This window comes from Pristis pectinata, chromosome 19 (assembly GCF_009764475.1).
Source record: "Pristis pectinata isolate sPriPec2 chromosome 19, sPriPec2.1.pri, whole genome shotgun sequence".
NCBI classification, from domain to species: Eukaryota; Metazoa; Chordata; class Chondrichthyes; order Rhinopristiformes; family Pristidae; genus Pristis; species Pristis pectinata.
This window is the reverse complement of record NC_067423.1, coordinates 31,745,922-31,761,181: the sequence shown is the minus strand read 5'-3', so window position 1 is coordinate 31,761,181 and position 15,260 is coordinate 31,745,922. Positions and strand designations below refer to the sequence as shown.

The following is a 15,260-nucleotide window of genomic DNA, read 5'->3' as shown; positions in this document are numbered from 1 at the left end:
CTCCCTTTTTTCAGTAGCTTGGAATTGTACTGAAATGAACTGCAGCACCACACAGAGTGAGCATCCAGAACATAGGTCTGTGGGATATTAATTTCCCACACAATTTGGCTGAGATCTGCTGGGCACCCCCACCCAACCTTGTGCTGGCTGCCAATGTAGCAGGTAGGATCATCCTCACCTTGGTTACAGAGAATCTCCGGATAGCAATGAACTCTGAAAACCAACAAACAGGAAAAGCAACTGAAATCTCAACATGCTGGCACAAAAATAAGTGATTAAAAAAACAAGGAATGCTGTAGAAACTACAGCACATCTTCAGATAGTTAGCATCATTGGTTTGCTGTAATTAGATTGACCATCTTTTGTGAAATTGTCCATTAAATTGCATGTGATGCATGTCCTGCAATGTATATTTGACGATGATGCTCTTTGAAATAGCCCAGCAAATGACTTATTAAAACTTGCTACTGATTTCAATTTTGAAATGCTAACAACTGTTGCTTCAATAATTCCAGATAATATTTTTAAAAAATTATCTGTTCTTGCATTTCCCTTTTCCTCGCTACTCCCCGTCTCCCCTCTCCACTTTGTCCTGATGCAGGGTTTTGACCCAAAACATTGACCATTTCTTTCCTCTCACAGATGCTGCTCAACCTGCTGGGTTCCTCTAGCAGGTTGTATGTTGCTTTTTTAAAAAAATGATTTCTTGGTATGATCCATGGCTCAGCTGAGTTAAAATTAAAGTGTTCTGGTTCTAATCATATTCCAGATAAGAGGACAAAAGTTGAGGCTGGTACTGCCCACTGAGGTGTGTTATTTGAGGGAATGCTATAATGTCAGATGTGGTATCTTTTAGGTGAAAAGTAGCTCTGTCTGCTGTCTCAGGGTGATGTAGATTACTTCACACTATTTTAAAGAGCTATCCAAAGTGTCCTAGCCATTACTTATATTCCAAATGTCATCAAAAACAGATCATGATTGAATTAACAGGAGCTGGCTGTAGACACATTGTGGCAGCCAATGACTTAATTTCAATTTTTTTCATTGTTCACCCAGAGGTTATGAAGTATGCTGTGTGAAAGTCCTTGAGTCATTATTTATCAAATATTGTTGCATTGTGCCTAGCAAAGAAGACAACTTGCTTCTGGTGGGGACAGCTGACGGGAAGCTTGCTGTTTTTAAGGATAGCACAGTAAAGGTAAATTCATCTTTTATTCAATGTGGTTAGAGCTGTTTGTAATTGCTTGAATGCTGTTCATGAATTCACTAGTGTTTCTTTCAATTCTCTGGTTTATTTTAAAATGTAACTCCTTCCCAACATTCTTTCTGAACACTTTAAAAAAAAATCCACCTTTTGCTTCCTTTGCCTTAATCTCCCAAACCTCTGAACATGCAACCTTCGTTCTTGGCTTATTTCTCAGTCAGAATCTGGGTTACAGAGTGGTCCCTCCCAGTCTCATCACCCCTTGCCTTATTGCCCTTAACACTGCAACTTGCTCTTTCATATATAACAGCTCCTTCTCCTTGGATAAATTCAAATCATCTGAATCCATCCCACCTCCATCTCCCACTGCACTGTTTAATGAAGCAATGTAATCTCATATCCATCTTTGACCTCAAGTCTTTAAATAAGCATTAACTTGCAGGTATGCCTATGATTTCTGCAGTCTCACATTCAAATGAAGTTTCAGCTTCTGCCATGCCACTGTAGTGGCTTTTATTGAAATCCCATGTGACTGTCTATGGGAACTATTCCTGCTTATCCTACTTGATCAGTCTGTAACCATTCATGCAAATGAACAAATTGTTCTCCTCCAGTGGCTTTCTTTAGTCTTCCAATTGGATGTGAATGCTGTCATCTGGTTTTATTCATAGAACACTGCAGCACAGAAAACAGGCCATTTGGCCCTTCTAGTCTGTGCTGAAACTGTATTCTGCTGGTCCCATTTACCTGCACCCAGTCCATAACCCTCCAGACCTCTCCCATCCATGTATCTATCCAATTTATTCTTAAGACTCAAGAGTGAGCCCGCATTTACTACATCAGATGGCAGCCCATTCCATACTCCCACCACTCTGAGTGAAGTCCCCCTAAACTTTTCCCCTTTCACCCTAAAGTCATGTCCTTTTGTACTTCTCCCCTAATCTAGGTGGAAAGAGCCTACTTGTTAACTGTCTATACCCCTCAATTTTGTAAACCTCTCAAATCTCCCCTCATTCTTCTATGCTCCAAGGAATAGAGTCCTAACCTGTTCAATATTTCCCTGTAACTCTACTCCTGAAGACCCAGCAACACTCTGGTAAATCCTCTGCATTCTTTCAATCTTACAAATATCCTTCCTATAGTTAGGTGACCAGAACGGCACACAGTACTCCAGATTTGGCCTCACCATTGTCTTATACAACCTCACCATAACATCCCAACTCCTTTACTCAATACTTTGATTTATGAATGCCAGGATGCCAAAAGCCTTCTTTACAACCCTGTCTACCTGCGATGCCACTTGCAGGGAATTATTTATCTGAACTCCCAGATCCCTTTGTTCCTCTGCACTCCTCAGTGCCCTACCATTTACTGTGTATGTCCTACCTTGATTTGTCCTTTCAAAATGCAACACCTCACACTTGTCTGCATTAAATTCTATCTGCCATTTTCTGGCCCATTCTTCCAGTTGGTTCAGATCCCTCAAAGCCTCACTGTCCACTACACCTCCAATCTTAGTATCATCAGCAAACTTGCTGATCCAATTTACCACATTATCATCTAGATCATTGATATAGACAACAAACAACAATGGATCTAGCACAGATCCCAGAGGCACACCATGGCCAAGAAAGCTCACCAGTGCCTCTACTTCCTCAGGAGGCTAAAGAAATTTGGTTTGTCCCCTTTGACTCTCACCAACTTTTACCGATGCACCACAGAAAGCATCCTATCAGGATGTATCACGGCTTGGTATGGCAACTGCTCTGCCCAAGATCACAAGAAACTGCAGAGAGTTATGGACACAGAGTCCAAGGAGGGGAGACTGGTGTCTGTAATGCGCTGGGCTGTCTTTACCTCTCATTGTCTTGGTGTAGCAGCCAGCATAATCAAAGACCCCACCCACCCAGGACATTCTCTTCTCTACTCTTCCATCAGGTAGAAGATACAGGAGCCTGAGGGCATGTACCACCAGACTTACAGACAGCTTCTACCCCACAGTGATAAGACTATTGAACAGTTCCCTTATACAATGAGATGGACTATGACCTCACGATCTACCTTGTTGTTACTTTGCACCTTATTGCACTGCACTTTCTCTGCAGCTGTGACACTTTACTCTGTACTGTTATTGTTTTTTATTACCTGTACTACATCAATGCACTCTGTACTAACTTGATGTAACTGCACTGTGTAATGAATTGACCTGTAAGATCTGTTTGTAAGACAAGTTTTTCACTGCACCTCGGTAAAAGTGACAATAATAAACCAATATCACTAGTCACAGGCCTCCAGTTTAAGAAACAATCATCCACTACCACTCTGTCTTCTCCCACACAGAGAATTTCAAATCCAGTTTACAACCTTTCCATGGATACCTAGAGTCTGAACTAACCTCCCATGTGGGAGGTTGTCAAAGGCCTTAAAGTCCATGTAGACAACATCCACAGCCTTTCCTTCATCTACTTTCTTGGTAACCTCCTCAAAAAACTACAAGATTCATTAAACATGATCTACCACACACAAAGACAGGCTGACTATCCTTAATCAGCCCTTGGCTGTCCAAATACTTGTATATCCAATCTCAGAACACCTTCCAATAATTTACCCACTGCTGATGTCAGTCTCACTGGCCTGTAATTACCTGGTTTACTTTTAGAGCCTTTTTTAAAGGACGGAACTACATGAGCTACCCTCCAGTCCTCTGGCACCGCACCAGTGGCTGAGGACATTTTAAATATCTGCCAGGGCCCCTGTAATTTCTACACTCGTCTCTCTCAATGTCTGAGGAAATATCTTATCAGGCCCAGGGGATTTATCTACCTTTATTCACTGTAAAGCAGCAAGCACCTCCTCCTCTTTAATCTGTGTTCCATAACACTATTGCCTGTTTCCCTTCCTTCCATATCCACTATGCCAGTTTCCTGATGCAAAAAAACTGTTTAAGATCTCCTGAGGCTCCACACATAGACAACCACTCTGATCTTCTAGGGGACCGATTTTGTCCCTTACTATCCTTTTACTCTCAATATACTTGTAGAAACCCTTTGGGTTTACCTTCGCATTATCTGCCAAAGCAACCTCATGTCTTTTTGCCTTCCTGATTTCCTTTTTCAGTATTTTCTTACTTTTTCCATACTCTTCAAGGACCTCATTTGTTCCTAGTTGCCTATACCTGCTATATACCTCTTTTTCTTAACCAGATCGCCAATATCCCTTGAAAACCAAGGTTCCCTATGCTTGTTAACTTTGCCTTTAGTCCTAGCAGGAACATGCAAACTCTACACTCTCAAAATTGTGCCTTTTGGAGGCTTTCCACTTACTGAGCACATCCTTTCCAGAAAACAACTTATCCCAATCCACTTTTCCTAGATCCTTTCTCATTTCCACAAAATTTAGAACCTCAGCCCTAGGACCAGACCTTTCCTTATCCATAAGGAACTTGAAACTAATGACATTATGGTCACTGGACCCAAAATGCTCACCGACACATACTTCTGTCACCTGACCTGCCTGGTTCCCTAATAGGAGGTCAAGGATTGCATTCTCTCATTAGTACCTATATATTGATTTAGAAAACTTTCCTGAACACATTTGACAAATTCCAAGCCATCCAGCCCTTCCACAGTGTGGGAGTCCCAGTCAATGTGGAAAGTTAAAATCCCCTACTATTACAACTTTGTTTCTTACATTGGTCTGCTATGTCACTACAGATCTGTTTCTCCAATTCTGACTATTGGGTAGTCTATAATACAACCCTATTAGTGTGGCCACACCTTTCCTGTTCCTCAGCTCCACCCATATGGAGTTAGTAGACGAGCCCTCCAGGCTGTCCTGTCTACACACAGCTGTGATACTTTCCCTGACTAGTAATGCCACTCCTCCCCCTTTCATCCCTCCCCCTCTATCACGTCTGAAACAACAGAATATTAAGCTGCCAGTCCTGCCCTTCCTGCATCCAAGTCTCACTAATAGCAATAATGTCATAATCCCACGTGCCAATCCACGCCCTAAGCTCATCTGCCTTACCTACAATACTTGTTGCATTGAAATAGATGCACCTGAGAACATTTCTCTCGCATACAAACCTTGTATTTCTGTCGATACCTGCAGTCCTCGCATGACCTTTTTCTTCCTCCATATCACTATCTGCTCTAACACTCTGGTTCCCCTCCCCCTGAAAATCTAGTTTAAACCCCCCAGAGCAGCACTAGCAAACCTACCCACAAGAATGTTAGTCCCCCTCCAGTTCAGGTGCAAGCCGTCCCATTGGAACAGGTCCCACCTTCCCTGGAAGGAAGCCCAATTGTCTAGAAACATGAAACCCTCCCTCCTGCACCAATTCCTTAGCCACGTATTTAGCTGTATGATCCTCTTATTTCTAGCCTCACTAGCTCGTGGCACAGGTAGCAATCCTGAGATTGCAACCTTGGAGGTCCTGTCCTTCAACTTTGCACCTAATTCTCTAAACTCTTTGTAGGACCTCCTCCTCTTTTCTATCCATGTCATTGGTCCTTACGTGGACCATGACATCTGGCTGCTCACCCTCCCTCCTGAGAATATAGAGAACTCGATCAGAGATGTCACAGACCCTGGCACCAGGGAGGCAGCAGACCATCCAGGATTCTCGATCTCTCCCACAGAACCTCCTATCTGTCCCCCTAACTATCAAATCCCCTATCACTACTGCTCTCTTCTTTTCCCTCCTTCCTTGGAGCCAAGGGTCCCATCTCAGTGCCAGAGACACAACCACTGCAACTTGTCCCTGGTAGGTCATCCCCACCAGCAGTATCCAAAACTGTATACTTATTGTTGATGGGAACAGCCACAGGGGTGCTCTGCTCTTTCAGTCTATAGCCCTTCCCTTTCCTGACAGTTACCCACCTACCTGCCTCCTGACTTTCAGGGGTGACTATCTCCCTGAAACTCCTGTCTATTTCTGCCTCACAAATGATCCAGAGTTCATCCAGCTCCAGTTCCCTAACTCAGTTTGTCAGGAGCTGCAGCTGGATGCACCTTTTACAGGTGTAGTCATTAGGGGCAAGTGTGTTGTCCCTGATTTCCACATACTGCATACAGAGCACATGACTGCCCTAACTGCTGCCATCACTACCTGCTCCTAGGTTAATTAAATTAAAAGAACTTACCAGCCTTACCTCTCTGGGAGCAAGCTCTTCCTCAGCCTCTGCTCCACTCCTACCCTGGACCACTCACTCATTGGCCACTCCTCTTCTGTTACTCCTCCTTATATTTGTCCTTGTCAGTTACCTCAAGTGCACACTCCCTCTAATCAAGCACTCAACACTCTGTTTAACCCTTCAGTTGCCCTCCACTTAATAAGCTTTTTAAATACACTCACTGTACCTGAAAGGGAACTGCTGCTCCAATGGCTGCCGGGCTCCTTCCTATTTAACAGTCTAGGGATAATCACCTGCAATGGCTTCCCTCATATCCCTTACCTCCTGAGGATCTATCCTTGGGTCCCTTTCTATTTCTTCTGATCCTCATGTCACCTAGGAATGATAATAAAAAATAGATTGTCTGAAATTTGTGATGTGAATAACAGTAACTTTATCACTGTACACTTTTACGATGGAAGAAATCTGAGTACGCACATACAATTAAACATGAAAATCCAGAAATATCCTACTCTTTGCACAGGCTGCACTCCTGCATTCCTTGCCAATGGCTTATTTCATATTCAGGATCTGGGTATCAGAGCAATCCCATCAAACTCATTGCTCCATATTCTCTCTCACATGTCTGTCAACACCCGTTTTGACCCTTTTATTCCCCCCCCCACCCCCCCCCCCCCCCCCCGCCATTAACCTACACTAGGGCTAATTTACTGTGCTATTTAATAATCCACCAGCATGTCTTTGGGGATGTGAGAGGAAACTGGAGCACACAGGGAAAACCTACATGGTCACGCACACAGACAGCACCTAAAATCAACATTGAAAAGTCCCCAGAGATATGAGGCAGCAGCATTAACTGATGCACCACCATGCCATCTTGTCTTTTCTGTTCTTAGTGTTTAGCTCTAGCCAAGCTGGCCCTGCTATTAGGTAGTTGGTTTATTATTGCTACATGTACTAAGATGCAGTGAAAACTTGGTTTTGCATGCCATTCAGACAGATCATTAAAAACATAAGTACATCTGATGACCCTGACCAAATTTTAGAGAGGCACCATAGAAAGCATTCTATCCAGATACATCACAGCTTTGCCCAAAACTGCAAGAAATTCCAAGAGTTGTGAACACAGCCCAGTCTATCACAAAAACCAGCCTCCCCTCTATTGACTCTGTCTACACTTCCTGCTGCCTCAGGAAAGCAGCCAACATAATCAATGACCCTTCCCAACCTGGTCATTCTGTCTTCTCTTTCCCCCCCCCCCCCCCCCCCCCCCCACAACAATCAGACAGAAGATACAAAAGCTTGAAAACGCGCACCATTTGATTTTTCCAAGCAACAGTCCTTTCATTCTACTGTCTTTATCCCATCTAGAGCAATCCTATTTCCTTTTCTATTTTGCCTATGTGTTCTAAAAGTTAAATTTCCTGGAATAGTTAATTCCAAACCTTGGTCATTTTGTGATCATGTCCCAGATGGCCATTTGAGCCTGCTCAGCCTTGTCACCTCTGTCTTCAAAGAGCAATGCCTAATTTTAGATAACCACACTGAGGGAAATATAATCTCAGCACCCACCCTGTCAGTCCCCCATCAGAATCTTGTATGCTTCAATAAAATCACTTCTCATTCTTCTAAATTCCAACAAGTAAAGGCTCGGCCTGCTCAACCTCTCTGCATATAACAATCCCTTCATCACAGGAATCCACGCAGTGAACCTTCTCTGCACTGCCCCCATTGCAAGTACATCATTCCTTGCATATGAAGACAAATCTGTATGCATTGCTCCCAATGTGCTTTCACCAGTGCCCCATAGTTTAATCAAAACCACCTTACTTCTATACCCAATGCTAGTTGCACTGAAGGCCAATGTTCCATTTAACCTTCCTAATTGTTGTACCTGTAGGCCAACTTTTGTGTCCCTTTGTACCACAATATTTTTGTAATCTCACTCTATTTAATTAATAATTTGCTTTTGCATACTTCTTACAAAATAAATAATCTCATATCTGGCAACAACTTTCCCACTCACTTAACATTTCTCTGTCTCTTTGCAGGCTATTTGTGTCCTCCTCACAACCCGCTCACCCACCTGTGTTTGTGTTTGGCTACAGTGCATTCAGTCCCTTCATCCAAGTCATTTCAGTTCTTCAATCTTGTCTTGTTAAAAAAATACCATATCTAAAATAGCCTGCTCATTCATTGCTTCCTCAATATAATGCTCCAAATAACTATTTTGAATGTGCTCTGTGTCCTCAAATCTATCTTTACCAATTAATACCATGACTAAAATCACTTTTTTTGTTACAAGTCTTCATTACTTCTTGATCTATACCCTGTGCTACAATATAGCTACTGTTTGGTGGGGGGTGTTGGGGGGGTGGGTGGCGGAGGTGGCACAATATACTACTCCCATCCAGACTTCTTAGCCCTGCTACTTCCCATCTCCACCAAAACTATTCTATATCTTGAGTGTATGAATCAATATCATTCCTCGCACTGGTAATCTTGACATTCCTTTCTGCCTCTCCTTTGGAAACGTCAAATATGCCTGAATATTCAGTTCCCAGCCTCGTGAACAGGAACATGCAAAATAGGAGGCCATCTGGCTCCTCGCGTCTCCTCTGCCTTTTAATAAGATCGTGGTTATAATTCTATCCTAATGCAACTTTTTCCAGCACTATTCCCATCACACTTCATTCCCTGAGTGGCCAAAAATCTGTTGATCCGTGTTTTGAATGAACACAATGACTGAGCCTCTGTGGCACTCTCTAAGTGAAGAAATTTCTCCTTATTTCAGTCCTAAACAGTCTATCACTTATTCTGTAACTGTGCCCTTTAAGTGGTAGCCTGTCAATAATTTTCTGTTTACATATTCAGCTTTTGTATTGAGTTTTAGTGTGCTGCAAGTGTTTTTTTAAGTAATAATTTCCAATGTGTAATTAGAACCCCAAATTGAGAGATTTAACAAAAAAAATGGTAAGTTAATTTGAGCAGCTTCAAATGCTTGATTTCACAGTATGAATGCTCTCAATATTTCAGAAATCTTGATTCTTCTTATCTCCAGAGCTAGATTTCACTTTTATCAAATTCAGGATCTGTGCCCAGTCTGATGGTCAGAATGCCAGGGTGTATCTCCTGCCACTCAGCATTCTTGGAATTTTAACTGATGCTGGAATTTTAGATATCTTTATTAGTCACATGTACATCGAAACACACAGTGAAATGCATCTATTGCGTAAAATGTTCTGGGAGCAGCCTGCAAGTGTCGTCATGCTTCCAGTGCCAACATGGCATGCCCACAACTTCCTAACCCCTACGTCTTTGGAATATGGGAGGAAACCCACACAGACATGGGGAGAACATACAATCTCCTTACAGACAGCAGCTGGAATTGAACCCAGGTCGTTGGTGCTGTAATAGCATTATGCTAACCGCTACACTACTGTGTGGATATGGGGATTCCACTGGGACTCTGAGCTCTGTAGGGAGCTGAGCATTGTAACAAAGAAAGCTCTAGTTAACAGTGGCTAGGACGATGCGCTGAGAACAGGCAGATGTTTTTATTTGAAATTATTTAAAATTTTCTAATGGCAAAGGATACCTCAGTTTGATCAAATGTTAGACTAAGAATTGCAGTTTTTTTGCATGTTTTATTTGGGTTCATTTGAGGTTTTTAAAGAACTGTTAAGATGGATTATTTTAATCAGTGTGTTTTATTTCAAGCATGTCATCAAAGAAATTTTTTAATCTCAGTAAGTGTAAATTTCAACTAATTACCATATATTCTTTTGCATAATACAAACAATGGTTTGTGTTTCATCCTGGTCCAACAGTATCAAGATGGTGCACCACTGAAGGTTGTTGATATAGGCGACATCAGTACTCCTTTGGTGTGTTTGAGCACATCAACCATTTCAGGACAGATGACCTTCTGGGCAGGTTGTGGAACAAAGATTATATCACTCAACAGTGATTTTACAGTTCAGAAGATGATGGAGACAAAAACTAGACCACTGTAAGTTGTTATATTTCGTTTGAAGATAGATTCTTTAATTTTGAGATATGAACTAAAAATTCCTAATTATCATACTTAAAGTATTTTCGTACTACTTGAAAATACATCAATAAGTTCAGTGGAGCTTTCTTTCCACATACTCCAAACAAAATGTCTGTGGAAGTAGTAACAACTGCCACCATTTAAAATGAGATGATGTTTTAAAATTTTTTTGAAATTCTGTCATGGCCACAATATTGGGGGAGATCTACCTGGACACCAGCACTTCTGTTGGAGTTAGCTGCATCTCTTCAGAGAAGTCCTGAAGTCCAGCTGTGGTGTGGTTTTAATCTGGCAACAGCATCTTCTTCAGTGGCACTTCTGTTGCTTGCTGCCCCTGTGCTGCATTAGTAAAGTCAAGATGGAGCTCCAGTGAGGCAGTGTGAACTTACACTGACATACCAACCTAGAGAAATGTTTTTGTATGGTCTGCACCAGGTTAAGACTGGCTTTTCCTGCAAACTCATTGAAATTATTAGGGAGCTTTGTTGACCAGGAGAAAAGTAAGTAGATCTTTTTAGTTGTTTTAATTTAATTCAGTTAGCTTAAACATAGATAATTAATTTAAATATTCCTCTTCCTTTTTAATAGTACCAAGACATTGACAAAAATTTAATTTCAGTGGCAGCTTTGACTACTGCTGAGCCAGGGCTCACAGAATGTCAAAGTAAATCTGAAAGTTCTGCCAGCCACTTAAATTGGGAGAAGCCCTGCACTACAATGGATAGTGCTGATGTGCTGAGATCCAGTTTCCCAGTGGAAGCCTGTACCAACAGCCACACTGGAAGAAACAACTGGAAGGTAGCTGGAGGTCAGCAGGAGGTCTTCCCCCTTGCATCTATTATGATCCTTCTCTGTGTTATTTTTCCGTCAGATTTAGCAGAAAACATGGTTCAATTGTTTCACTTTTTGTTTTGAAATATGTTTATGCAATTGTATGGATCTAGGCCAAGTAAAACAATTATTGCTTCTACTCAGTGGGATGCATGCAGTGACCCTGCTACATGTAAAGCATTTAGTCATTCTGTATCTCCTGGAATTTTCAGAACAAGCTAAAGTGAACTACTTTAATCTTGTTTTAAAACCACACCTGCAGGTAACTTATCAGTGTGCCTTTGAGAAGAATTTCTATTTAACAGGCAAAGTTCACTTCCAACTAAACTGTACACATCCTTTAAAGGCTATGATAATATTCTACAGCTCCTGCTTTTCAACAGGGAGAATGAAACAACAAATGCACTAAGATTAAAAGTGTTTGCCTGAATTGTGTAATACCTTGTGATGCATCTGCCAGAATTAAATATTGGTATGCAATAGTTCTGATGTATGCAGTTTTAATATATAGAGCAAAATATCAAGCTGCCAGTGTATATGCACACTTTTCTGTTTCCTATTTCCAAAAACCTATCAAGCAAGGATCTCTTGTAAAAAGTGATCCAAATTTCACAATCCCAAAGAGATTGAACAGTTTCCAATGAAAAAATCTTATGATATGCTCAGTTTATGGAGAATGATTCCTTAAATTGTCATATTTACAATCCACAGAACACTGATAAATTAATTGAAAATAATTCACTGTTATTTCCATCATTTGTTTTTTGCAGAAGACAACAGAAATATCATAGTGGAAATATTATCACAATGGTGATCGATAATTATATTTATTTGGCAAAGAAGGGCAGCCATGTTGTCGAAATGTGGGACAAAAATGTCGATAAAATGAGTCTATCAATTGACTGTGCTTCTATTCTTGAGTAAGTATTTAATCAACTTCAGCAAGCTCTGAAATATTCCTTTGTGATCTTGTATTACAACACACAAAATATTCAGAGAGAATAGGTTTAGATCTTCAAAGATTCTTTTACAAATCTTTTTATATCTTAACTCACTTAACTGCATTAATTCGTACTTCTTAGCAGCTGGTTATTGAATGATGTTGATTGAAATGCCATCAGGTTGTCCACTCACATTCTTGGTTGTAGGGGATTTGAGAGAGGGTACTATTTCACAGCAGCAATTTCATACCTTCAGAACTCCAAGTCTATTTCTGCAGGGTAACTGCATTCTTTAGTAGTTTACATGCTCAACCTTACTTCCCTTAATTGGTGAAGTAACATTATCACAAGTAAGTGTTGGTACTAATTGGCTTTCTATTTCTGAATACAACACAGGAACAAGTGGTGTCTTGTGTAATACCATTGTATTCACAAGATCCTACCCTTTTCAAGTAGAATTTATAGTTCAGGTGATGAATTAACGTAATGAGCTTCCTGCTTTTAGGAAAAACATCTGTTTGTTGGTTTGTTTGACAAAATCCAGTTGTTTGAGTGTTGCACTTTATCCCACTCAAAAATGTGCCACCAACTCCTGGTGCTCCTCTCCTGAGACTGGGATCATGAGATCAGCCAGAGGTCTGATTGGACAAAGGGGCCTTAAAGTGACTGCCTTCACAAATTGGGAGCGCTGAACTAAGAATAGAATGGTATCTGAGGTCACAAGGGGAGAAAAGCAGAATGACACGCAAGGCAGGGGAGGCGAGAATGGGGACCGGAGTTGCATGACATTGGCTCTTGAGGTCAAAAGCGAAAAATATTAGGGAGCTGAATTTGCACAAGGGATCTGGAAGTTGGATGGCATTTGTGGTAAAAAGGGAAGTTGGGACAGTTTGATGTGGGGAGAGAAGGGGAGGAATCAGCACTTAGTCTCATTGAGTCACAGAGAGAGACACCACAGAAGCAGGTTCTTCAGCCTGGCAGATCCATTTGACGTGGAAATGGACACAAAGGCGGCATAAACCAGGTTAAACTGATTTTCAGCATCATGTTGCTGAAATTTAAAAAAAATGTTATGGAGTTCAAATTCACATAGTTCTCTTTGATCTTCATGCCTTGGTGAAGAAGTTTTGTGTTCATTATTTTGAATGGAAAAATAAATTATTCAAGCATGCATAAATGTTTATTGTGCAAATCTTTTCCTTAGGAATGACGCCTATTCTGCTAGAGTGAAAGCTCTTCATCTTCAAAAAGCAGCAACCCTTTGGATTGGAACAGGAGGGGGTGACATCATATTGTTAGATCTTTCCACTCATCAACCCATTTGTGTTATGGATAAATTTTGCCACTCCATTAGAAGTATGGTGACAACACAAATTGGTAAGATTCTGAGAGTATGAATCTTTCTTTGAAATTCCAAGTGTACAGTATTGAACAGCAAAGTTGTGTGGGGTTCTTAGTGTAATGTATTCTGAAAGCATAGTTATTAAAAAAAAGTCCAAGTTTTGGCATAGAAGTGCTGAGTTTTCAAGACCATTACTTCAAAACAGTAGAATTTACAACAAGAAAAATGTGTGCATCCATTGAAGCATCCCCCAAAATTTTCAGAAGGTACCCTATTTGCAACTGGTGGATGAGACTGTGATGGGGATGTCACAGGATATTTGGTACTGTGACATTGCAAGTAATTATTCATGTAATTTTATATCTATAATAGTAACACTTTTAGAATCATGAAACAACTTACCATTTTACTGCGTAATACAATGAATGAATATCAAGGAATAGGCATGGATTACCATCAGGAGAATATCATGGGATCCGGTACTACAGTTCCTCTACTGTTGGAAGGACGTAATTACACAGGTACATGCATGCATCCCGTGCAGCCTCATGATGGTGATGATACAGTCAAATATCTGTCCGTCAACTTTTGATGGTACAATCTGTGCCTACCACAGTTATCATGGGTAACGGGAAATCAGTGTTTGATTCCAGAGTGGGAGCCTGAAAAAAACAGGTGCTACATCCAAGTAAGGCAGCAGGCATGCAAATTACCTTACTCCCAACTTGGAGAGTGGTGGTGACAAAAAGTAACAATTCACATCTCTTTCAAGGCCTGGTATTTGGAATGAGTACACTTCAAATCCTTTAACGAGGAACAATTAGAGGGCAGGTCCAGAGTCAGCAGCCATGGTAATATCAGCTCCCATAGCCATATTAAAGAGGCTGCAGTTAAAAGGCTTAATATAGATGAATCTTGGGATCAAGCTGGCAGTCCGCCATGAGGCAAGATGGGATTGACGTGGTGTTTACAGGTGCTTGATGATTGCTGTGTACTTGGTGGGCTGAAGGGCCTGTTACTCTGCAGAATGACTCTACTACCCTTTGACAATGAGATTGTATCTATTTATAAATTTAGATAGATGAAATCAGAATAGAAAATGATGTGAAATTTACTCAAATAGAGATTTAATTGACGGAAACCCTCTTCATCCTCAGTGTATATGCATTGTTTTTATTAAAATGTTCAGCTCATTTGTCTTTTGATAGAATTTTTATTAATGTATATCATATTTCTCCAATTCTTTGCTTTAGAACAGGAAAGCCATTGCACTGTCTTGCTGATCCTAGGAAATGTCATTAAAGAATATTTTGAAAACAACAAATGGCAGAGAGGTAGGGTTCATTTTCTGATACTTTGTTATATTAGTTAAAGTGAACAGAACTTGGCTGAAGCAGCAACATTCTTACCTCTGAATCAGAAGGTGATGGGATGAAGTCCTATGCCAAAGGCTTGAGCACAAAAGTGTAGGCTGACATTCCTGTGCAAATTTGATAAATTGTTTTTTGTATCATAGTTGCCACCTATTGGATGAGACACTACATTTGCCTGCCACGTGACATGATGCTGATTTGAAAAAGAGCAAGAGAGTTTGTACCTGATATCCTAATCAGTCCTCATTCTGAAACAGTCCCTCAGGAGCAAGGATAACTTAGTATTACTCTGATTTTATGGGTTCTAAGGTAGCTAAGAAGCTCCACGTGTGAACTGCAGACTCATGCACAGATAGACTAGGTGATAGCTGACAGCG

General features: G+C 40.9%; 1 protein-coding gene across 1 annotated transcript in view; it reads left to right on the top strand.

The window, feature by feature from the left end:
- lrrk2 (leucine-rich repeat kinase 2) overlaps positions 1–15,260 on the top strand; it is a 125,930-nt gene that overhangs the window by 103,178 nt on the left and 7,492 nt on the right. Inside the window, exons 46-50 of the mRNA XM_052033742.1 lie at positions 1,126–1,198; positions 10,173–10,354; positions 11,998–12,147; positions 13,373–13,545; positions 14,764–14,844. Coding sequence (XP_051889702.1) covers positions 1,126–1,198; positions 10,173–10,354; positions 11,998–12,147; positions 13,373–13,545; positions 14,764–14,844 — 659 coding nt within the window. The remainder of the gene's footprint in view (positions 1–1,125; positions 1,199–10,172; positions 10,355–11,997; positions 12,148–13,372; positions 13,546–14,763; positions 14,845–15,260) is intronic.